The 24,450-nt window shown below is 52.3% G+C and overlaps 1 protein-coding gene across 2 annotated transcripts in view; it reads left to right on the top strand.

Moving 5' to 3' along the window:
- RXRA (retinoid X receptor, alpha) overlaps positions 1-24,450 on the top strand; it is a 114,723-nt gene that overhangs the window by 81,337 nt on the left and 8,936 nt on the right. For both annotated transcript variants that reach the window (XM_010570809.1, XM_010570810.1), the window contains exons 3-6: positions 573-723; positions 1,671-1,850; positions 14,367-14,536; positions 20,191-20,320. In XM_010570809.1, the coding sequence (XP_010569111.1) occupies positions 573-723; positions 1,671-1,850; positions 14,367-14,536; positions 20,191-20,320 (631 nt within the window). The remainder of the gene's footprint in view (positions 1-572; positions 724-1,670; positions 1,851-14,366; positions 14,537-20,190; positions 20,321-24,450) is intronic.

The following is a 24,450-nucleotide window of genomic DNA, read 5'->3' as shown; positions in this document are numbered from 1 at the left end:
CTCGCTCCCAGCCAGCAGCTCTCCCACGAACCATCGCTGCAAATCATCTTCCCTGCTCTGCATCCCGAGGCGGCGTGAAGCCGGGGTTGGCTTGCGAGTGCCTGGCCCTGGGGGGTCTTGCCGTGGCTGTGCCATGCGCGGGGGTCTGGCAGTGCAGGAAGAACTCGCCTTCCCCTTAAATCGTGCAGGAGCATCCTTCGTGGGGCGGGCTGTGTCAGCCCTGCCTGGCTCCTGGCAGGGCACAGGGGACCTGCCGTGTCCTGCTCCTTCTGCCCCAGTGCTGGCAGTGAGACCCAGTAGCATCCTTCTGCCAGCTCAGAGCCGCACCGGCTTTTATGCCGGGGCAGCAGATGAGCGCTTGTGCCTTTGGTCTCTGGACTCATGTGCCCAAATCCTCCTCTTGGTTTAGCTTTGTGGGTTGGTGTTTTAAACGGTACTTGTCCCCATTGGAACCTTGTCCCCTGCTTGGCCCTCCTGCCCCACATCTGAGTACACGGGCAAGCCCTGCTGTGGAGCTGGCTCGGCCCCACATCCACGGCTCCCCGCTGAGCACTGTGCTTCTGTCTTGACAGCTCAACTCACCCATGAACCCCGTCAGCAGCTCAGAAGACATTAAGCCACCCCTGGGGCTCAACGGAGTCCTCAAAGTGCCAGCACATCCCTCAGGAACGATGGCCTCCTTCACCAAGCACATATGTGCCATCTGCGGGGACAGATCTTCAGGTAAGGCTGATGCCTGCCCCAGGAGGGGCTCCCAGCAGCGTGCTGGGGCCACGCTGGCGTGTGGGTGCCCTGGCAGAGCGTGGCGAGGGTCTGCGTGGCTCCCCGGCACCCTGCGGCACAGCCAGTGCCAGCGGGGACTCTCCATCGGGAGAGGAGCTGCCCGTGCCCTCCGAGGAGGGGATGAAAAGTCCCTTATCGACCAGCCTCCCCCAGCCCATCTGGTCTGAGCCGAGCCAGGAGACCCCAGGTCTCTGCTTAGCAGTGGTGTTATATCCTCAGCCCCGAGCAGCACAGCCCGTCTGAAGACAAGGCATTAGTGAGCATCCCTCTCTCTACCCATCCTTTGATCCGTAGCGGTATTGTCACACAGCACCAGATAAAAAGATGCGCTTCCCACGGAGCCTCTCCACTCGTGGGAGATAAAGATGTGCTAATTCCCTTTATTCTTATGCTGTTTCAAAAGCTCTCTGCTCCAGAAGTGCTCTGGTCACCTAGTTTGTGAGGTCCTTAGGGACACCTCCTGCGCCTGTCAGGCTCCAGGGCTGGAAGAGGAGGGTGGGTGCATGGTGCAGAGCAGGCTGCGTCGCGTGTCTGGCGTGGGGAGTCCGGATGGGTCGTGGGGGGTGCAGGGGGTCCCCCCCATTTCACTGCTGCGCTGTCTCACCCCTGATGTATGGCTAAGAAACGGTGAGGGCTTTTCCTGGGTATAAGGCAGGTTGTGGCCCATGGAGAGCATTCTGATTTTATGGAAGTCAAGTCAAGGCAAAGCCACTGCTCTTTAGCTCCTGCTCGTGGCTCCGAGAAACCTCTGCTTCCCCCAGACACAGCTAGGAGAGGCCCTGGGAAGAGCTGATGGTCTTTGTGGTGAAGGAGAGCAAAGCGGGGAGCTGGGGGCACCCAGGACGCTCAGTGAGTCTTTTTAACCCAAGTCGCATCCCCCCCCGCAGGTAAACATTATGGGGTTTACAGCTGCGAGGGCTGCAAAGGCTTCTTCAAGCGCACGGTGCGGAAAGACCTCACCTACACTTGCCGCGACAACAAGGACTGCTTGATCGACAAGCGCCAGCGCAACCGCTGCCAGTACTGCCGCTATCAGAAGTGTCTCGCGATGGGGATGAAGCGAGAAGGTAAGGCAGAGAGAGCCTGGCTCGAGCACCCATGGGTGCTGCCAGATATCTTTCCTTCGTTAGGAGGCTCCAGCGGGCTCTTGCCTGTTGGCAACGCGGCAGCACCACGTGCACCAGAGCCAGCACGAGCCTTGCCAAGGGCTGCCTGCGCCAGGGTGCCAAAAACGTGCGTGTCTCATTTATAGTTTGCTTTTGCGCCACAGCCAGGGCCTCTTATGGGCTCCAGAACAGCGCTAAGTTCCAGAGTGGTACCCAGATGATGGATGGTTGCACATCAGTAAATGAGCCAGTGCCCAGAGGCACCGAGCACAGGACCGGGGAGCAGGGGGGGCAACGCAAGGAGACAGCGCTCATGGGGTCATTTGCTGCCCTGGAACTTGCACCCCCCATTTCGCACCGGCTGTCCAGTGTTGGGAGCAGCGATGGCAAATACACCGACCTCTTCCCTTTCCCTGCAGGGCCCCGTCAAAGCAGAGGTGCGAAAGCTGTCGGGGCTGAGCGCGTTTTGGGTGACAAATGCTGCCACCCGGCTTGGCCCTTCTTTCTCCGTGCAACACGGGACGTCGCATCCTGGAGAAGTGGAGCTGATTAGGGGACGTTGGCAAGACAGAGATCATGTTTGATCTGCTGGTTGCTAATCACCGTGCTGCCAGGGAGGTGAGAGGCTCCTGCGTGTGTCCCAGCTGCGCGCTGTTTGTAGTGCAAACCTCGCGCAGGACGGGCAGGGAAACTCAGTGAATTATTGTCCTTCTCGTCAGAGTCCGTTGCTTGGGCACCAGCGCTGAGCACCGGCTGCTCTGACTTGGTAGCGTTCCCTAGCAGTAGCAATACTGGATTTTTTTCTCATTGGGAAGAAGAAAGAAATTCAGTCTCGTAAAAGGTATCTCTCCCCTTACTGGAATTTAAATTTAGGACCTAAAACTCCCTGGCAGTGCCTCTTTTAAATGCTCTTTTTAAATGCTGACTGCATCTGTTCTAAACTGCTGGCAGAACAGGCTTTTATCAGACACGATGTGAAAATGACCCCATGGTGCTGCTCAGTTCTCCGCTGCCTTCTCCCCTGACATCTTCAGAGCCACACTTGCCTCCCTGACCGGCCGATAAACCCATCCCTCCGCCGAGTCGCTCTGGTTGCAGCGAGCAGCGCTCCAGCCTGGGTCTCTTTGAAGAGCACTTAGTCTTGTCTGGAGCTTTGATTAAATAGGGCAGCGCCGGAGCTGCGCCGAGTGTTGAGCAGACCCTGCCATGCTCGATTTACGGGGTTACCTAAGGACCCACGACGCGCAGAGTCTTCAAATGTCAAAGCCGTCTCTGCTGGAGGTGTGGGGGGATTGCAGCGGGGGGGGGGATTGCAGCAAGCTGGGAGGCAAAGGCACCCAGGGGACCTCCTTGGCCCTGAAGAACTTAACCCTTGGGTGCTCGGAAACGAAGCTTTCTGGCCCAGCAGTCCTCTAGTCTTAAATGGAGAGATCAAGACGTTCAGAAAATGCCTCTAAAGACGAGTGGTACGGGGCAGGCACGGTGCTTCATGTGCGGGTGGGCTGGCATTGCCCTGGCTGCTTTGCAGATGGGCAGAGCCGTGGAGCGTGCTGCATCCCACGGGAGATGTGCGGCAGGAGGAGGAAAGTCTGATCTCCAGCCGCGGGAGACTCAGGTGACTAAAAAGAAGCCAAGAAGTCTCCTGTGTGTTCAGCAGCAGCGCTTGCTTCCCAGGGGAGAAATGCAGGTGTAGATAAATGTGGAGCATCCCATTACCCTGGCATTGCCTCCAGAGCCTTGCACCGGCAGCTGGAAACCTGCTTTCCCTTCGGACCCTAGAACATCTCGGCCAACGTCTGTAGGGAAGGGAACATCAGCAGTAATGCTTCAGCTCCGTAGCCTGCACTGACATCCTGTGATCAGGTACCTGCTTCATGCCTACCGTTAACGGTGATTGCGTGGGCAGCGCCACTAAAATTATAGGTCCATTAATTAATTTCTAAATGGTGGTGGAATTCCCCAGGGAGCACGTACAGTATGAGGACTCTATTAATTCATCTTGATTAACATTATCACAATGAATACCAAATGAATTCATAACGATCAGCCAATTATTTAAAAGTGTGACAGATGGGATCTTCGTAACTCGAGAAGTGCACTCAGGCAGTGCTAGCTGATCTTCTGATGCCGGCACTGCGTGAGGACAGCTTTGGAGAAGGGCAGAAATCCGGTGCGTTGGCAGTCAGTAGATGTTTGGAGTATAATCCCCATGTAGGGAAAGCTGGAATACTCCCCTGGTCCCCAAATAAAGCTCCCTCGTGTTATAAACCTAAAAATTCACAGTGTCTTATAGCAGGTTTGGAGATGTCCTAGTGTTGTCCTAGACCTGAAAGTGAGAAGTTGGATCTCGCTGAGCTTTGCTTTCGAGCAGCTCTTGAGTTTCACATGTGACGTCCACCTGATTTGTCAAAAAAAGGTCTCCTTCCCCTTGCATCCATCCCAGCTCACTGCTGCTGCCCATCCGCTTTGCTGTCCAGGAGCCTTGCCCTTGTCCTTACGCCAGTCCCACTGCCTCCCCATCACCTCTGTTTTGGGCTAAATCCTGCATTGCTAATTCCTTTTGCCTAAATACTCACTTAGAACATAGCTGGCTTTTTATCCTCTAGTGTAAACTGTTGCATCTTTTAAGTAACAGAGCCAGGGTAATAGGCCTCATTTCCCTAAAAAATATCTTGCTCTGGAGACCTAATTTATAGCTACATAAAGAAAGGCACAGCAGATTCCTGCTGGGGAAGTATCTCTCCTGTAGCCCAAAGGTATTTGTATGTCATGGAAGTACAGTAAAACCCTCTAAACTAAGTACTGTAGCTCTGGTGAGAGAATAACTGGTAAAGGCATCCTGCGTGGTGGTGAGCAGTGCTGCGACCTGCAGAGTGATGCTGGGAAGAAGAGGGCTGAAGGCCACGTTCGTACCCCAAAACCTGTGCCAGAAGGGTAAAAGGGAAGGGTCTCTTCCATAGCTAAGAAGTTGGCTTAAAGGAGTAAAATCAACGGGACCTCTTGGGCAGCTGGTGGAGCTCTGGAAGGGTTGGATCCCAACACATGGCAGGTCTCCAGTTGAGCGTGCCAAGAGCAGAGCCGGAGGGATGGACCTTGACCGTGTGTCAGGGCAGACGAAGCAGAGGCGAGAGGCGGGGGGTGGCCGCAGGGGGCTGCTGGAAGGAGGGGGGATCGCTTCAGGGCTACAAGGCTTGGCCTGAAGGGGGGAAAGCTTGCAGAAGCGGAAGATTCCTTCTGGTGCGTGCATCTTTTCTTGCTGCTCCCTGTTAAAAACATTTAGGATAGATCCTGACGCCGTGTTCACGGTGAATGAGCCTCATGGGCTCTGAGGTATTGCAGCTACAATAAATAAGCAACTGGGAACATTTTTCCCCTATGAATTACTGCCAGCTGTGTGAGGCTTTGGTTTTTGTACTGTGTCTCCCACTAAATACCGGATAGTCAACAAAATTAAGATTACCATCAGGGATCTTGACTAATGCAGGGATTATTATTGTGGGGGTGGCTGTTTGCATCCAGAAGCATAACTCTCTCCGCTTGATCTGTTACTCATTAGGGTCCAAGGTGTCCGTGTATCAGCAGCCTTATGTTTTAAAGGGAAAAAGCGGAAACTGCCTTTGAGTTAGGGAGGTAGAGGTCTTGCGAAGAGGTGGGAGTAAACACTGAGGGTCTTGGGATAAAGGCGTCTTGCGTGCACTGCCATTAGTTGGGGTTAGCTTCAGAGGTGAAGGGGGTCATCGGAGACTACAGACTCCGTGGTCTCGCATCGCAGCCCGGCGCTATCTCCTGCGACCGAGTCCCGGCCCCACCATCGCTGGCAACGCGGCCGGATCGCACAGCGAGCAGGAAATACCAGCGAGGAGCCCTTTCTCATGCTCCCGCCGGCCGCCCTTGGACGGCTCACAGGGAGCAGACGTTGGGAACCGGCGCAGCCTGGCCCCGCTCCGTCTCCTGCCTCTCCTTCCCCCAGCGCTGCCTCCGGACGCGAGCGGCTCCTCGCACGAGCCAGGCTGTCTCCGTAGGACCTGCTGGGCTGCCCAGTTTGTTAACGGGGCTGCCACTTGCCGAGCTGAAGCCGGCAGCCTGAGCGCGCTGTGGAACACTTAACGGCGGTGTTGGATGCCGACTAGGTAAAATAGATGTTGATGCGGCTCGGGATGCATAACCGACCCCCAGATCATTCCGAAATCCAGGCGCAGATACCGTAACGGCGGTCACCTGGGTATGGCGTTGCTGCAGCTTGCCTCCGTCAGCTGCTGTGACATGATCCAGAGTCATGCTCTGAGGATCCAGGACATCTTCTGTCTGGCTGCACGCCTGATCTCTAACTTCAAGATTTCATTAAACTTCACAGCCTGAGATAATTCTTCCTCTTCCCCTGTGTTTGTGGGTTGGTTTTCCCCCGCTTGCTTGCACTGCGGTCGAGCTGAGGGATTTAACCGGGAGGGGTTTGACTTGCAGCATCGCAGGGAACGACTCTAGTCTGCAGCTCAGAGATGTCTGCATGTCTCCGAGGAGCTGCTCAGATACATCACTTAGTCCGGAGGGACTGAAGTTTCCCCCTGTTTTAACCCAGAGTGGCTTGGAGCTCAGCCCCTGCACTAACACAGCCATCACTGAGCTGTGCCCGATCCCCCTGCCATGGCTGTGCATCCTCCTGGCACCCCCGGGAGCTGGAGCCATCCTGGCTCCCAGAGCATCTCTCGGGACCAACAGGAGCAAGAGGAGTCTGGGGAGAAAGAGCAGGAATTCAGGTCTCCAACCCGCTGTCCAAGCGAATGTAAAAAGCAGGCGAGTGGCCATACCCTAGTGAAGGGGCAGAGTTCAAGAGCACAGTTATTTTTAGTAATAATTTTGGAATGGAAAATGTCTTTCAGCTTAATGAGCTAGTTTCTTATATCCTTTTAAAGTGCTGCTCTTTAAACCAGCTGGTTAAAAGATGCTGGGTTTGTTGTTTGTTTTTAAGGATACTCTTAGGTTGAGAAAAAGGGTTTGGTGTATGATTTTCTCTCATTGCTTTAGCAATGTTGCTGTTTGCTTATAGTTCGCAGTGTCCGGCTTTTGAGAGTGAAGTGAGCTAGCAATTTTTGCCATTGTTTTCCGGAGCCATTCCCCATGTGGACTGACTGCATGCAAAGTTTTCAATCCACTTTTTAACACTCCAGAGTTACGTTTTTTTATCATCAGAGTGGTATTTTGCCTATCTTAAAAAAATGCAGTATTCAGGTGAAAACATTGGAGAAAACACTACCATTTATTTCTTGTATCTTGGTTTTTGAGGTTGTTTACAGTAGTAGCAAGCTGCATCTTTGCAAAAAAAGGAGGCACGCAAAAGGGAAGCAGAAGAAATACTGTCTGAATTAGTTTCCTCAGCTATTATGGCGTTTTTGATATAAACAGGTATAAGCGCTTCAAGATGCCTATGATACACAGCTAAGACGTAGCTTCATAAAAAGGCAGCAGAGCCTAATAAATTCCACTGCTAGTGAAACCGAAATCCCCAATAACCCTCCACCCACCCAGCACTTCATAAATAAAGCAGCCACCCACTTTTAGGCTCGGAGAAGACTGAGCAGGTCTGGGTCTTGGAAGCCACCAGAGCCTCCGGGCTCTCCAGGAGGAGGGTGGTGTGTCCTGGTGATGCAAGGGCATGTTCCCAAAATGCATCCAGGTTGGAGCAGCCTGGAAAGTATCATCATCCCTGTTTGCTTTGTGGATCCCTGCATCTGCCGGGGAATGGCAAGGAAAAAAAGGGACAAAGGTGCAAGAGGATCAGAGTGTGCCAAGAAGAATGGGAGAGCCAAGGCCAAGAAGTACATCTTCTGTTCGTGCACGGCTTTCGCACTGCCCGAGAACTGGGCTGAGCATCGCTGCCTGTCCCCCATGGTGCCGGGTTCCCCGTGCCCAGGGACTCCAGACGCTGGATCTGTTCCTCAGAGAAAACCCCATTCGGTCCATTTTTGGTGGGAGTGAATTATCCTTCCCCTTCCTCCCCCATGAAAAGAAACAAACCCCAGCCAGTCATCCATGCTATTGTTCCCGGCGGGATGGATTTTCATCTCAGAAACAAGCTCTCATCTGTACTAACGCTGGGTAAGTGGTAATGAGGAGCTGCCGTAGCCTCCACGTCTCTCCCAGCAAACAAACAAGCCTGCGATGCTCCTACCCACGGGGGCTCTCAGAAACGCCTCTGCCGCGCTGGAAAACCCTGTCGCCTTTGTGCCTCTTCCTCCCCTCGTTAACATTCCACCGGCACAAAAGCGCGGTGCCCGCTGAGCGTGGCAGTGCCCGTAGCGGGTGGCTGTGCCGCAGCGTGGGGGACCCAGCCGCGAGCGCCCGCGTTGCATCTATGACCAGGCTTTAAAAACAGAGCATGCACTTGACATCTTTCTCTTTCTTAAATCTAATTAGTCTGCAGATCACAGCATCAAGTTTCTCCCCGCTTGCCCAAGGCTTAAAAAGGAAAGAACTTTTGCTGGAGGATTGGGATTCTGGGTTGTTCGCATGGCTCAAAGAGCAGGGACTTAGCAACGTTCATCGCGAGGCTTGTGATGAAGTGGCAGGAGCTGGGGATGCTGCAGCGGTTTCTCGGCAGCGTCCTCCAAGTGTTCCCCAGAGCCTCAGCAAGCAGCTCGGTCTTCTTGAGCAGCTGGAGAGTTCATTACTCAACTGCAGCCACCCGCACTGGTTGGTTTGGGCACCTGAGCTAGGTTGGTTGCTCACTTTGCAATGGACTTAAACCTGCTTATTTAGCCATCAGATGCTCCACCACGAGCAAAGGCAAGGCGTCCAGTGTTGATGTGCACACCAGCAGAGGTTGGATCTGGCTCTTTTGCCTGTCAGCCCTTGGACCCGGGCAGCCGAGGCTCCTCTGCAATCCACGGGATGAGACAGTTTCGTTCTTAGAGAGAGGTCACTGAGAAGTAGTCTTGACACATGGGCCTCCGTATCTTGCTGTACCATGGCCTGGGGAAGTGCAGATGGGCTTGAGAAGCTTGATATGAAAAATGACAGCAACCGGCCTTAGGCAAGTACAGGCCAAATCAAGCAGAATAACATGAGAGCCTCTTCATCAGGTGCCATGGCAAACACAGGCTTCTGTCCTTGGCTCGGCTGAGACATAGCTGGAGGAGGTGGGGCTGCCTCTCAGAGCTCTTTGACTACAACATCTTTTTTTCTCCTCAAGTGGACTGCAAGGTTTAAATGCTTCCCTTATGTTCAGAAAATCAGACTAGAAAACCTCTCAACCATACGAGTGTCCTTGAAGAAAAATAAAAGCATTGGCACAGCCGTCAACACAGAGGGGAGTGCGGGGAAGCTCCTCTCCGAAAACACGGCGCGGCAGACAGGGCTGGTGTAACGACAGCTTGGAGCTGCTTTGCTTCGCAGGAGAGTGCTTTCTTGGGTTGCAGCAAGCAATATGCCTGGCTTGCCTCCTGCATTTAAGATGAATAGGCCCATACTGTTGATCAAATGCTGCGCTACCCTCATGACCAGAAAAATCGACATCGTTGGGAACGGCATGGTCCTAAGAGTGGATCTTGGCTAACACCTGCAGCCTGAGCCGTGTTAGGGACACGGGCTCCTCTCGACGGCTTCCCCGCATCCGTCTGAGACGAGCCTCGTAGTTTGTCCAGATGAGCCCGTCTGCTGAGGCAGTAATTGCGTGCGATGGGAGGTGGGAAGGTCACGCTGGTCTTGCAGAGCCCTCGCCAGTTCTTCCCTCCTCCCGGGGAGCACCCCTGCAGCCGCGGGGATGTGTTCTCCAGCCCTTCACCTCATTATCACCATCTCATTGCAGTAAGAGAGCCCAGCTGAGGTTTGGAAAGGTCCTCGTAGGTCACACTGCCAAGTGCCTTGTTATCACAGGCACTCTGTAGTTTAATCGTCTTCCCAAGGTCCTCTTAAACCGAAGCTGGATGTCTCCGGACCCGCCTGGCTCAGCAGAAGGGCACAGTGCAGAGGGGGGCATCGATGCTGAGCGGGAGAAGGGAGCTAGCAGTAGAACCGGCTCCCCTGAACTGCCACGCTGCGTACTGTCCTTGCTAATACTGCGAAGCATCACGTGTGAGACAGGAGGGAGAAGAATCTTGTGGCCTCTCTAGAGTTGAGAATATTTGTTTTTTCTTAAATGTACATTGATTGTGCCACAAGGGAGAATTTGGGTTGGAGAAGCCAGTCACAGAACCCCTCTGTTTTTTTGTCTTTAGCCTGTGAGTTTACAACTTACATGAAAAGAAGAGAAAAATCCAGCAGAAGCAACAAGAACCAAATGATATGATCTTTGTTTCTAAATTTTACTGTGTTACAGGGATGGAGCACCATCCATCCCGGCGCACAAGACTTCTGGGAAGCCGAGAACAAGGTATTCCCATTTCAATATTACCAGACAAGCTGCCATGCAGCTACCACGTTTGTATTCCTCCTTTTTAAAAGATAAATAAAAAACCACAGCCACAAAGAAACCTAGCTCCCAAACCAAATCCATTTGAAAAGTGTATTTTTGTCATCTCCACCATGGTTTATTTGACTAATCCCCAGTGGGAGTGGGGAGTGGACTCCAGAGATAAGGTCCTAGGTTTTTTTAGTGAGGGGTCTCCTCACTACTGAAGGTTTTCCTTCACACAAACATTCCATATTGCATGATTTTTAAAAAAAGCTGATATGCTTGAATACTTGCTCCTTCTTTCCTTTCCCCTACCCCACCTGCTCTTTTTTCCTGCATCTCAAGAAACACAGTCCCCATTCTTTTCTGAAATGGCGATGCATCCTTCAGCATCTCTGAGAAGGAGCACCAGCCTGTCAGGTCCTCAGCAGGTCTGGGGAAATACTGATTGCAGTAAATTGCAGACATCTACCACCAGGCTTATGCCAGTGGAGATCAGAGACATGGAGGACTGCTATGAAGCTGCATGACTGGCAGCTCTTAGACACTTTTGCCTGCTCGCAAAATTATATACCTCGGATGTCCTCTCAGTTCTGCTGAGCTTCTGAAGCACAGGCTGCAAGGACGGCTGCATCCGCAGGGAAGTCCAAGTCTTGGAACCCACAGAGTACAAGAGCCTTGAATGCCAAATGCAGATCCCTGTGCCTTTCAGGACAACGTGATGGGCTTACCACCCCTGGAGCTGTATGATGCTTCAGGGTGAATCCAAAACTAGGAAAGGGAGACTCTAGATTTGAAATGCGTTTGACCTCTGGATCCTGAAGAGGGACTTTGGGAGTGCCACACCTGAAGAACAAGTTGACAGTAAGGTGACCATCGGAGGGGACTTCATGTGTGCAGTGGCAACTGTACCCCAAGGCCAGGCACAGAGCTGTTGCAGGAGCAAACCTGTTGCTCACATGAAGAACGAAGCTATTCCCGCTTCATTCCTCGAGCTGCCCGTAGGGTGAGAAAACAGCATCCACCCCTGAGTCAACATCTAGAGGAGTCGCTGCCTCGCAGGCATCCCCAAAAGCTACATCCAAAAACCAGAGCTGGGCAGGCGTCCTTCATCGTTTCCAAGTGAGGAACAGGTCGGGTTCATAAACACCTGGTAACGCGGGTCCTGGGAGTAAGCAGCAACTGAACTTCACGTAGGACGGTCACCTCATCCTGCAGCCTCGGTGAAGACCTATGCGTGATCCAGCTTCTCAGGGGGAAGGGAGGATAACGGCATCTCTGAGCTCAGTACTGGGAAACAGTCCCTGCTTTCCTGCAGCCCATAGAGCCCGGGATAGGGGATGGATGGAGGTCATCCAAGCTGCAAGGGGGGGATCGCAAAGTGATGCTCAGCTTGTCCTGGCTTTGAAGAGGGCTGTCTGGTCTTGGAAACACAAGGGGTAGCAAAGCAGGTAACACTCTCCCTGGCAAGGGCTTGGTTTATCTTTGGACCTGACATACTTGGTGAGAATACGCCATCTGCTCTGCCTGGTGTGTCATTGCTGCCAGCAGCCAGCTGGGCAGGGGCGAGCGTCAAGGGTTTCTCGTGGGGCTACGCAGGCTGGGATGAGTCAGCTTTCCGCTGACCAGCTCCGCAGCGAGCAGCGGCACCAACTTTCTGGTGTAGCAGCTCAAAGCACAGATCAATAGAAAGAACTACTTGTATGTGTAATCTCTTTCCGTCTGTCTCTTCCATCTATCGTTTATATCAGCTAGATTCAGCCTAATCACTAGCAAATGCTGTCGTGATGACCTGTAAGATTCACTCTGCTATAAACCTTCAAGTGTATCTGATTCTTCACCCCCAAGAACGTGACTGTTGGTTTTGATGAGGTTGAGATTTGCAGATTTAAGGCTTTAAGTGGCCACTGTCTCCCCAAACCTCAGCAATGCTTTCCCACAAATCCCAAGTCACTGGTGGCTGAGCAAGAGGATGTGTTTTTTGGACTAACACCCCTTCCCGGCAGAGTGGCCCCAGAGGTGGAGGTGGTTGATCTCAGAGCAAGGAACCACGCTTTGTACCTTTATCCTGAGACCTGCTGCGACTGTGCATCAGGCCTTTGGCATTTAAGTCATTTTATAAAATCCCATTTGTTGTGGGTTTGCCTTTCTCTTAGGCTTTTCTGTTATTTAGTAGGTGTTTTATCTCTTCTAATGTGCCCAGAGGAGTTTTGGTGCATCTGTGCTGTTGAAGAACGGTTGGCATTAAGCAAAAATTTCTAGCCTTTTGATGATTGAGAAAGCAGGAGTAGGGGTGGGGGGAGAAATTTAAGCAGGTTTTTATGTTGGCCTGAAAAAGTGAACAGAAGAATCCGTGCCAGACAAGAGCCAGATGGACAAAAGCCACAACACAAATCTGAGCTCTGACAGCAGCAGCTTACCTGGCTCTGGCAGACCAAGGAGAAAAACGTTGCGTGGGCCTTGGGAGCCTCTGCAGCCCATAAACTTAAGAGCAGTTTGCAAAAAAATAACCTCTTGCTTTTTGCATAACAGCTTTCACATGGAAGGAGTCTGAACAGTGTTGACGTGCAGCAAACAGCAGCGCTGCACTGGCGGCTGCTGCAGGAGGGGAGGGCGAGCAGTGGAAATCAGACCCAGGCCTTTGCACGCTGGGGTGGAGCTGGGTTAATGGCATCAGCATCCATATAGGACTCTTTTAGCATGTGTCTTAATTTCCTGGGTTTCAAGAAATAAGTTTTATATTCTAGGTTTTTATTTTTGCACTTGGCATAGAGCTGGTCCCGCTGATTGCCTAAAAAGCCTTACTGTGTTACAGACAGCTCTGATTTCCCTAGAACAATACCTGCGCCCCTGCTGCTTTCTCTTAACATCACATAACCAGCTTCAAGTTCAGCAGAGAGGTAAAGTGTTAGGATAATTGTCAATAAATAGCAGGACTTTTACATTACTGAATGCCTCATTCAGTCCTCAACAAAGAGCTGGATAAGTTCAGGGAGTTGTCTCTCATGACCAGTGATGGAAACTGCTGTTGCTTGGGCTGTTCTCAACTAGACTGGGCTAAAACGTACTGTGGGAAACAAGTGTCCGGAAAAGTGTGTGATCTAGGGTATGTAACATGATGATTGAGAAAGAGATAGTTACTGATGTAACTGTCTGCATAAAACTACTTTCCAGGTTTAGGGAAAGCGTGTGTGCCGGTTTCAAAGAGATCATTAATAATAATGTTATTAGCATCTAATAAGTGTTTTTCATCTATGTACTGCTCAGACATTAACTCATCAGCATGTGACGTGCTTCTGGCTAGATTACTCCTGCCACACAGGATTTGGGACAGGTCTCTCCTGTCAGTTTAGAAATTGCCCGGAGGCAAAGACAGGGTGGTGGTTTGCATAGAACGCCTGCCGGCAGATCCCCGCTCCCAGCTCGGTCCCACGGTAGCACCGTCCTGCCGCAGAGCCTCGCGGCAGCCGTCAGCATCACTGCCGGACCAGGGAACGAGATGCATGACATGACCTCTTTGGACATTCAGCACTAACAGGCTCAGAAGGTGCTTGAACTCTGGACTTACGCTTTAAACAGACCGATTTCTCTTTTATTTAGGATTCCCTTATGCTATCACTTCACCACCTTGTTTTCTTCCCCTGCGGCGGTACCCATCCATTTCCCTCTCCCGCAGTGACTCTCTGTGTAGCTTCCTTTGCTTTTCATCACCCGTCTTTAACCTTTTTGCTTCCAGGACTTCTCCCTTTGCAGAAAAGGGAGTTTCCCAGCAGAGGCCAGATCCGAGTGGGAACGTCCCTCGCGGTTCTCCCAGGGGAGGACACACGGAGCAGCTCTCCCAGACCAGGGCTGCTCGGCAGCTTCCCCAAACCTCACCCCCCTTGGACTATCCAAGCCTGAGACCCCACTGACCACAATGGTGGAGAACAAGACATCAGATGTCTGTGTGATCCTACCGGTCTGAGGATGCTTTAGGTTTTCGTGGTTAAGTAACGCCCGTAGCTCCGTGGAGCTTCATGGTCCCAGCTCAGCCCGTGACACCGTGGCCGGGAGCCCTGGGCTGACACTGTCCCTTCTCTGTCCAATTCCAGCCGTCCAGGAGGAGAGGCAGCGGGGAAAGGACCGCAACGAGAACGAGGTGGAGTCGACAAGTAGCGCTAACGAGGACATGCCCGTGGAAAAGATCTTGGAAGCTGAACTCGCAGTGGAGCCAAAGACAGAGACGTACATTGAAGCGAATATGGGCTTGACGCCGAGCTCGGTAAGGCACCTCTCCCCGTGGCTCCATCCCCGGCACACGGGGCAGAAAGGATGGTTTGTGGGGCATCAGGATTGACCTAGCACGAATACAGCACCGAGCCGAGGACAGAGAGGGGGTTAGCTTACAGGAAAAGAGACAGAGCTCAGAAATGCAACTTGTGCTGCAGACACCATGTGTGAGCTTAGATGAAAGCGTGAGGAAAGCAAACCCCTCTGCCCCTGCGCAACCACCAGCATTGGTACTTTTCTGTCTCACAGCCATAGGGAAGGAACAGATACTGTAAGGCGTAATTAGAAGGGCTCACAGAGAAGATTTTATTTTAGTTAACGGCCCTTAGTGCTAAAAGGCAGGAAGACCCTTCATGCTCTGAAGAGCTCAGAGTCCAATCAAGCCAATAAACAGAGCTGTGTGGCTGAAGTGCAAAGAAATAAGAGCTGTAAAATTAGGGTGTGACTTTTCAGATGCAGAATTATACAGCTGCTTGGCTCTGAGAAGAGAAAGTCTGGAGAAGTTTACTTTCAAGTTCCTTTCCCATTTAGAAGCTTGTATTATAACTGGGCCTGCTTGAAGCATCTGTACTCTAACAGGGCCTTGTGTAAACATGAGACAGCTGACAGGGAAATAGGAACAGAGAAGCTGTGATGAGGGAAACTGTCTTGGTCCCTTTCCTAGCAGATTCCCTTATCAGCAGGTTATAGCCTTGCTTAGAGAAAGCCTCCCTGCAAAGCAGTACCTCCAGATATGAGACCCAACCTATCCTCTGAAATTCTGTTTCTAGGACAGACCCTATGCAAAGCCCACATAAAGAGCCCTACTGCAGAGAAAGTACTTGCTGCCCAGCCTAGGCAGCATTTAGGATGCAGTCCCCATTCCTCATTCCCGTGAAAGTAGTGGGAATAGGGAAATGCCCCTAAAAGGTAGGACTGCAATTCAGGCAACTAATATAGCAGTAGGGGCAGGAGTGGGGCTAATTACCCCCACCCCGGGTGCACTGGCAGAGCCCTGGGATACTGAGGGACTGGGAAGACTCAAAGCAAAGAGATGGAGAGGGAAAAAAAAATTGCCGTGCACCATTGCGTGTGCGCTTTTGGGGCTGGGGTCAGCTGCACGTGTTTTAATTTCTCATTTGCCTTACGGCGATGCCTTCTGGCAGGCACACACCATCCCACAGCATTGCTCTGTTAGCAGGAGGGAGCACTGCCGCTGCAAGGGGTCATCAGGGCTGCGGAGGGTATAAATTGCCCCAAAACCCTGCTAGTTATCACTTGCTGCTGGGAAGGGGAGAGGCTGGGGTAGGGGGGCATCTCCTGGCTACCTAGCAGTCCTTTGGGGGGGGCACAGAGGTAAAGCTGGGGCTCTGGGAGAGCAGGATCATCCACTGAAATATTCCTCTGCATTTCCTATTGCTCTGTGCTAGGTGTCTGTGAGGTTGAGATGATGAAATGCAGCTATTTCTAGCAAGTGGAAGGACTCTGCAGTATTTATTTTCTGCTACAATAATACTTTATCTCTTTCTATGAGGCTTGGAGGATTGAGCCAGGAATACCTTATCTGGCAGGGCTTGACAGGAGATCTCAGAGTCAGGCCGCTCCTTGTAGGAATCTAAGTCTTGACTGCTTCTATGGGATGCTCTTTTTGGCCTCTACCTACAAGAACCGTTTACGGCTGGCTTGCTAGGTGAGGCTTTTCAGTGCATAAGGCTTCCTGCTATGGACAGAGCAGATCCCTCAGTGAAGGAGATACAGGGCCATGGTGCTCGCCTGCATTTGAGAGCCCAGTTGCAGCCTGCAGGCAGCGATGCCCTCCGACCAGAGCAGCCGTGAAGCTTGCAAGGGGCTTTTTTGGAGGAGACAGCTCAGCCGTGGTTAGTGAGGGGCTCGGAGAGGCTCTGACGGCTATCAGAATTAAAAATACTTCAGGGGAGTTGTAGCCAGCGTTGTGCTGACTTGAAAACAAACCCCAGAGAGCGAGCTGAAATAAATGGCTTCGTCTGGCACTGCATCTCCTCAAGCCTCTTGTAGCAAATTGAAAGCTGGTTCCTGCATAATTCAACACGCATTACTGTGAACAAGGATGTGTGTTGCATCTAAATAGAAGCAGGAGGCTTGTTGAAATGCCCTATTATTGTCAAGCGGCTTCTGTCGATGAGGTGACATTTGTAGCAGGTTTAGCAGATGTACGAGATCAGCAGCTCGCAGTGACGAGGCCACCGGATGAGGCGAGGGAAGACGGAGGAGCTGCCCTCCTCCCACCCAGCCCTCCCCAGAGAGCCCATGGGATGGAAAGGCAGACAAATTCCATCCCTAATAGACACGAGGTAAAAAAACAAGCTGTTTCCTATTAGCCTGGTGCGCTGGGTCCTTTTATTTGCACCCCTGCACCTTAGTCCATCTGCATTGAATGCTGCCAGCGCGCTGGAGAGCTCCAGCGCTTGCCAGGGTGTTTCCACTGGTCGGTGCCAGGCTGGGATGGAGGTGGCAGGGTGGTGGGAGTTAACACCCTTCTCTCCCAGATGCTCTCGTGTCTGTGACCGTCACCTTGTGCCATGGTGCCCTGGCTGCTCTGAGAGCAGAGATCCCAACTTGGGTTGAGGGAGGTCCCTCTGCTTTGCCAGGCTGGCTCTGGCACTGATTTTTTCCACCTAGGACAGTGTGGGACCCAACGGTGGGGCTTCAGCACGGTCCTTGGAGCTGGTACAAGGGGAGGGCAGCGGGGGCTGCAGCCTGTGAGCTGTTCCAGCAGCCCTGGTATCTAAACACGTTGTTGCTGGTGGAAGTGTGCTGCTCCGAGTACGTGACCAGGGAGCGGACCCATGGCTCTGTCTTGACGCCTTGATTGACACCAGAGAGGATGGGGTAGATTCATGGTTTGAAGCCCATGATGGGGAGAGGGGAGTACAGTGGGGTGTGATCCTTGTGGGTGGCACGGACAGGATGGGGAAGGATGCTGAGCCAGGCAGAAAGGAGCTAAGACAGAGGGATGTGCCCCTGCAAATCTGCTCTCCTGCCGTGGGTGGTAGGAGAGTGCCAAGGCCAGCGTTTCGATGACCATCACCAAAACACTCACTTGAAGTAACTGCACCAGTAGAGCCCCTGATAACAGCTCTTCAGACACTGCAAATAGCTGCTAATTGTGACGGTTGTCTGGCTGCTGACCATGGCAAAGGGGATAAACCCTTTGGGAGGTTCCCCCAAGCCGTAAAGAAGCATGGCTGCAGGATTCCTCCACGCCGTGTGTCCCAGGCAGCCCCCAGACCCCATGTAATCCCCATCCCTCGGGAGCTGGGGACCGGCCATACACCCTCGGCAGCTACCCGTCCCCAGGCAGTACGACGGGGCGCAAGGATGGGTTTGCCTCTGCCCCGTGTCCCCGGCAGCTGTGAAGCTGGGCTCCGGCAGTGTAAGCACCACCTCGGATGGGCTCCTGGCCACTGAAAGGCAAAGCCTGTAACTGAGAGGTGTTATCCCCATTAGCTCTTAATTGGCCTTTGAGCCGCTGGTTTCAAGTCACCATTTTCTGGAAGATGCCTCCAAGCTCCAGTTTTCCAGAAGGATCAGGTGCCTGCGTGTCCTTTCATTCTGTCACACTCCGGCACCGTGCCCTTGCTATTTACTGCAGGCAGGAGGGGATTTGCTTACCGTGCACGGGGAGGGTTTCTAGCAACGATTTGCAGATCTCCTCCTGGATACAGGCAGGGTCCTTTTGGCCTCCAGGGATGATACTTTTAGCTGCCTCTCAAGCTATGGTGATTAAGTTCTGCCGGGAAGCACCGTGGTGGTTCCAGGAACTGCCATCTGAGGTGTAATTAAAGGCTGGGCCCCTCGCTGAGGCTTTGTACGAAGCACTGACGGCCGGGTACAGCTTGTGCTGCCTGCAGAGCAGCGGTGATACAGCCTGGGCTGGGAGACCCAGAGCCTGGCTCGCTGCATCAGAGCCAGTCCTAGAGATGGTGACAACCTTCCCAGAAGCAATCCCTGATAAAAAGCTTTGGCAAAACTGTCTAACTTTCCTACAATACCCCTTTCGTGGGGCTGTGCAGGCGCTTGTCGCTTCGTGGGTCAGGTTCTGCTGGAGCGTGGGGTCTCCCGTAGGTCGTGTCCCCCTCCGGGGCATGCAGGGCTCCATCCCCATCCCGCCCCGCGGGAGCCGGGATGCCTGAGTTTTCCACCCGGCTGCTCCAGCTTGCTGACCAAACTCAGCCGATTTGAGGCTGGTGATGTTCCTATAGCCTGGGCCACGGGTGTCCCTTCTTACCCTTCCTGCAAACACCTCTGAATGCTGATGTTCCCTGTGTTTCCAGTGTAACACTTAACCCTGCAAAGCTCCTCCTCACACCCAGTTTAGGGTTTTCCTGTTGTCCAAAGGAAATCCCATCTTATCTCCCTCTCCCAGCGAAAAGCCCAGTCCCTGCTCCCGTCTCCTTCCTGAGGAAAGAGCCCCAGCTCCCTCGGAGCGAGACTCCCCTGCCCTTGTGTCCCTTCGGGGAGCTGCTGGAGATGGGCAGAGCAAGGAGGGAAAATCGCCGTAACGATGCTCCCCGCTCCTCAGCTGCGCTGCTGAACGCGAGCCCATTCCCATCCATCTCCGCAGGCAACAGGTGAAAATACTTCGAAGGCGGGTGCCCCTGAGCTTGCCAGATGCTGGTTATTTTAAGCCTGGAGAATGGGAGACATTGGCCACTGAGGCACAGAGTTTGTGTTTGCTGCCAGGGGACGGCGGAGGGGACTGGGCAGGGGTCCGGGACACGGCTCTGGGGTGGTGGAGTGAGACTTAGCAGCATGGTCCTCGTCTGCCCAGCCTGGGAGAAGGGTTTGCCGTAGCACAGTCAGCTCGTGGTGAGGAATGGCCTTGTCCTGCTGAAACTGAGACTTGCAGGAGGGAGAGGTTACGCTGGCATTCGTGTCTGCTCTGCCTCTGAATTCACACCCCTTCCCCCTGCGATCCAGGTCTGAAGTAAACACTCCTCCTCCGATTTGGAAACTGCTCTTTTAAGGACATGGAAGAAAAATAATCGTACAATCAAAGCTGCTAGATATCAGCAGGGATTACAGTGGGCTATGTGGATGGGCTCATACATCCCTGTCCAGAGAGGTAAACCCTATATACACACTTGTACTAGTGAGGACTGTCTTTGCCAGGGTTAGACAGGCTCTTCCAGTTCCTAATCACAAGCCCACTTGAGCTGTTAGCAGTTCCTTTAAACAGGGATTTGGTGTGTTTAGGCTGACTGTCCTCCTTGAGAGCAGATGGTTTTTGTTACTGGATAATATTTCAAAGGAAAGGTTTTTCTGGGTTTTTTGTAATGCCCCCTCTGGTGCTGGTTTATCGAGCTCGGAGATGCTAGCATGGGTGCAGAAGCCTGCCCATCCCTGGGCTGGAGCTAGTTTGGTTCACCAGTCAGTGTGATGGATATTGGGTCTCAACACTCCTGGTTCCTGTTTTGGAGCTTGCTAAAAACCACTTAAAACCCATGCGGTGGAGAAGCCAAGTCACCTCCTTTCCCTGTGGCCGATAATGTCCACTTAGGGGGTGCTCCCGACTTTGGGGTCCTTCTCTGCAGCAGGGAGGCAGCAAGCCCCTCAGCTGCTCCTCCAGCCTCTCCTCTTCTCCTTGCTCTGCCTTCTCCAAGCCTTTCGGTCTCCTTTTCTTGGCAGCCCAACGACCCAGTGACGAACATATGCCAGGCAGCAGACAAACAGCTCTTCACCCTGGTGGAGTGGGCCAAGAGGATCCCCCACTTCTCCGAGCTGCCCCTGGACGACCAGGTCATCTTGCTCAGAGCAGGTGAGTGGGAACCGTCCCCACGTGGGCTCCGGCACGGGGCCGTAGGAGTGCTACATCTCGTCAGTGACAGGTATTACTCTTAGATTCAGGTCCCAGCAACGTGAAAGCCATTAACTGATTCTGAGTAATAGCCTCTGATAATTCAATTGCTAAATAGGATTTAAAAAGCCCCAAGGGATGTGTTGCTGAATGTGATCCAAAATGTTGCACCAGCTGCCAATCAGCTGAAAAATGGCCCGGCTTCGTCTCTGATGAGCGAGGTGCTCGGAGATGTGCGCTGGGTGATTTAAACCAAGGGAGCCATGCGCTGCCGTCCTCCCAGGCTGAGACTTGAGAGACCAGGTGGGCTTGGGACTCCATGAAATTTCATCAGACTAAAATGTTTGATCATAATTAAAACCAGAAAGGGGAGAAAAATATATCGCCCTCCTTCTCCCACCCACCAAGATGAAAATAAAATTCTCTGGGCTTATTTTAAATTTCCTTGTGCGGCAGGGGGTCTGCAGGAATGGAGGCTTTGGGAGGTGAAAAGCAGTTAGCTGTGAAAAGAGTCTTCTTCCATCGAGTAAATTCAAGCCCCTACTACTGGCAGGTTATGCACAAAGACCGGGGAGGGCAAGAAACCAAGAGCAGAGCTCAAAGAGAATGCATTTTAGGCATGAAGCTCTTTGCATAGCTCCAATCATCAGATAAGGTGTTAAAAAGGCTTTGGCTTGATGCAACGGAGAGTTTTGCTCCCTTAAACAAAGAGGAAGGCAAGTTGTCAGTGGGACAGATGAAGTGGCTTCCAGTAAATGACAAACTCCATGTGAAGGGTGAGACTGGGAGAGGAAATGAGGAGACCTTGACGGCTGGCAGGGACCCTCCGCTTGGCAATGACAGACACCGACCTTGGCTAGTCAAAGTAGTCAAGGGACTTCAAAAGGTGATGATGGAGGAGTCTGGTGCAGAGCAGAGGTGCAGCCTCAGAGCAGGGTGAGCCGGTGAGCTACCTGGAGCGAACCAGTCTGGCAGCCAAACCTAAGTAAGCTGGGAACTCTGAAGTCCCCAGTAGTTTTAAAAGCTCCTCTTGTTTCCCCAAAATGCACTTTTGTAGGGAATTCAAGAGGGGAAGACCCTGCAGGGTGTGTGCTCCTCTCTCTGCCTTCTTCTGGCCTCGGGTTAATGGCCTCTGTAGACAGACACTGCTGATTCACTTTGATGGCAGCGTTCCTGGCTTCTTACTGTGGAAAATGTGTGCCCCAACATAAATGCCCATAAAATTGGGCAGGGAAGTGCTTTAAGAACCAAGTGCAAGGTATTCATGTCAACACAAAACGTAGGAACTGCCGGAACTCTTGCGGTCCAAGGTCTGTCCAGGTCGCTTCAGGAGAAGGTATAAGGGCTCCAGAGTACAAAGGTGATGGGACCAGTGTTTCCCTTTTCCCACCACACAAACACTAGCTGTCATTCTGTTTAATAAGGCTGACTGTAGCCCAAATGCATAAATCTTAATACTTTCTGCAATTTTTTATTGACTATCAACCAGTGTAACTGCGTACCTTGGCCCTACATACAAATACCCAGTCCCTCTTGCAACCTCTCTGAAATCCTTGACCTCAATGGTTTCTGGGCGATTAAGTCGCACCGTTTACTGGTGTAGGTTTTCCACTCTTCTTATATTACTGAAAGGAGATTTTTATAGTCGCATTTCATCTAATGGTTACAGCAGTAGGCTGGGAATGGAGAATTTGGGGGTTTTATTCTGGCTGCAGACTTGGCCAAGTCCCATGCCCTCCCTGGGCAGCTCCTGCTAGCACTTTGGTGAAGGAGCTTCTCTGATTTTTCCGTGGGTGTGGGTATTGCCAGAGCGGGCTCACAGCCCTCTCTGGAAAATACAAAAAGTGTATTTTTGAAGAGGGTCTCTAGAGCCTCTTGTGAGAGTGGATGAGCAAGGGGAAGCATCTCTACAGAAATCTTTGAGGGCTTTCTGCAAATATTGCAGGGAAGAACTGGATTCAGACAAAAAGCTGCCGCCTTCTTTTGTGAAATGGAAACAAAAACACAGCAGTTCAAGGTTTTCCTTTCTCTTTAGAAGAAGGCTAATAAAAGCTGGAGACTTTCTGCTCTGATGTTCTCTCCTTTGTGCTGGTGCTTGTTAGGACCAGGTCTGAGCTGGCATCCTGGAGGGGCCACTCCGTAGGGCAGGAGAGGGGGCTGCAGACCCCATCGCATCCCAGATCTCATGGGGGCTCTAGCCCCATGGCCATGGGGTGGGCTTAGCACCTGGAGCAGCTCCGATGGGCTCCCTGCCCCAAGCGTCTCTGTCGGGGCCTCAGATAACCTCCCCCAAGTCTTTTAACCAGTGGCTCTATCTATTATTGAGTGGGGAGAGCGGCCTGCTGAGAACAGCTGCCCATGAAATATTTAGGCTAAGAGCGTCAGTCGGGTTCAGTCATGCATCCTTGGAGGCAAAATTAAGTGGAGCACGCATCTTTGGAGGAGTGGTGCTGGATGGGCCGGCAGTAGTTTTCCTCTAATCCTGAATCATTTAAAAATCTTCCCTCTCTGAGCTTTTTGGAAGAGAAGGAAACCCAACTTTTTAAAGCCTGTTTTCCCTGGGTTTTCTTGTTTCCAGGCTTGCTGTGGCTGAGACAGGAATAACCTGATGTTTTCTCTGCATCGAGGCCAGCCTGGCAAAGGATGCTGAGCGCTACATCTCTGCAGCTGCAGTTCGTTTTATAGGGCTGGTGGGGGAACTGGGTAGTGAGATGGGTTAAGATGATGGTTGCTGCGTGGCCAGGTGCCTTCCCTACCCCAGAGGAGTCCAAGCATCCCCGGAGGCTGCAGCCACCTTGTTTAATGAGAAAGGAGTCACAAGAGTCAAAGAAATCTGCTCTGCTTCTCCAGAGCTTGGGCTGAAACGCAAAACCCTTTGGATAGACTTGTTTGATCTCTAACTCAGATTTGCTGCCTGTTGTTATATGGCATTTTTCCTCCTTGCTTCTTTATCTTGTCAGCTCTTTGGGGATGCTCTGGTGAAAGCACCGGGTAGAAATAGGTTCCCCATTTCAGCCGAAACATCCCAGCTCTAAATGGGAGTAATTCAGCTGAAGGATGCTGATTAATCCAGCGCTCCTTAGCTGAAATAAGCCCAGCACAGATGTTGGCGGCACCCCACAGCCTCACCACTTTCACATGTTTTTGGCAAGCCGGAGGCTGAATTTGGCACTGCTGGGGCTGTGCGGAGCCACGGCAGAGGGGTTTGGGTGATGGCCGAGAGTTAGGACAGAGTTGTGAAAGCTGGTGCCACGGAGGGACGTCGTGAACCAGCTCTGGTTTCTGTCGGTTGGAGCTACGTGTGGACTTGCTGTGGGTCTGCATGGGGCGGCTGGTGGGAAGCACCCACGGCACCTTTCTGGGGGTCTGGCTCTGGGAGGTCCTCTCCAGCCAGGGAGCAGGGTTCCTGCAGGCTCCTGGTGCAGTCCCACATCTTCTGCTCCTTCCTCCTTGGGTTTCACGGTGTTGCAATCCCTCTGCAAGTGCCAGGCCTCGCCCAGTAAATAGCCAAATAAATGTTCCCGTGATTGGGGTGGAAACATCCTGCGGCCACTTAGGAAAGAGTGAACTTTATTCCCTGTCAACATTTCTAATGGCACAACCCATCTCTGCAACAGTAGGTAAATACAGCACACGTGGACCTTGTATTTATTCCAGTTAGCGAGAAAAGACGTGTTTCTGTGGCAGGAGAGGAGGTGAAGGATGTTGTTGCATTGCTTTTCCAGTCTGGGAAAAAAAATAAAACCCAATATCCTGACTTTTCTGGATCCCGCCAAGCAGCCCTGTGTTCTGGACACCAGAACATTTTCAGGCCGGTTACATCAGCCACATGATGAGCGTGAAACTCCCCAGGGTGGCAGAAGACCCATCTTGTCTCATTGAAGACGCCTCTCCTGGTTCAAAGTCACCAAAATTTCCACCCTTCAAAACTTTACAGCATTTCTTCTTGTTAGGGGTTTGTTTCAGGCATTCTTGAACTCGGCTGGTAGCAGATTTAAGAATTTGAAGACGTGTTAAATTAGGAAGGGGAGCTGGAAGGCAGGGAGGGAGGTCGCATCTCCCTTCCCTTTCCCATTTCTAACTAGCTCAAA

The sequence above is a fragment of the Haliaeetus leucocephalus genome, unplaced genomic scaffold, assembly GCF_000737465.1.
Source record: "Haliaeetus leucocephalus isolate CR32 unplaced genomic scaffold, Haliaeetus_leucocephalus-4.0 Scaffold306, whole genome shotgun sequence".
Lineage (NCBI taxonomy): Eukaryota > Metazoa > Chordata > Aves > Accipitriformes > Accipitridae > Haliaeetus > Haliaeetus leucocephalus.
This window is presented reverse-complemented; position numbering and strand designations above follow the sequence as displayed.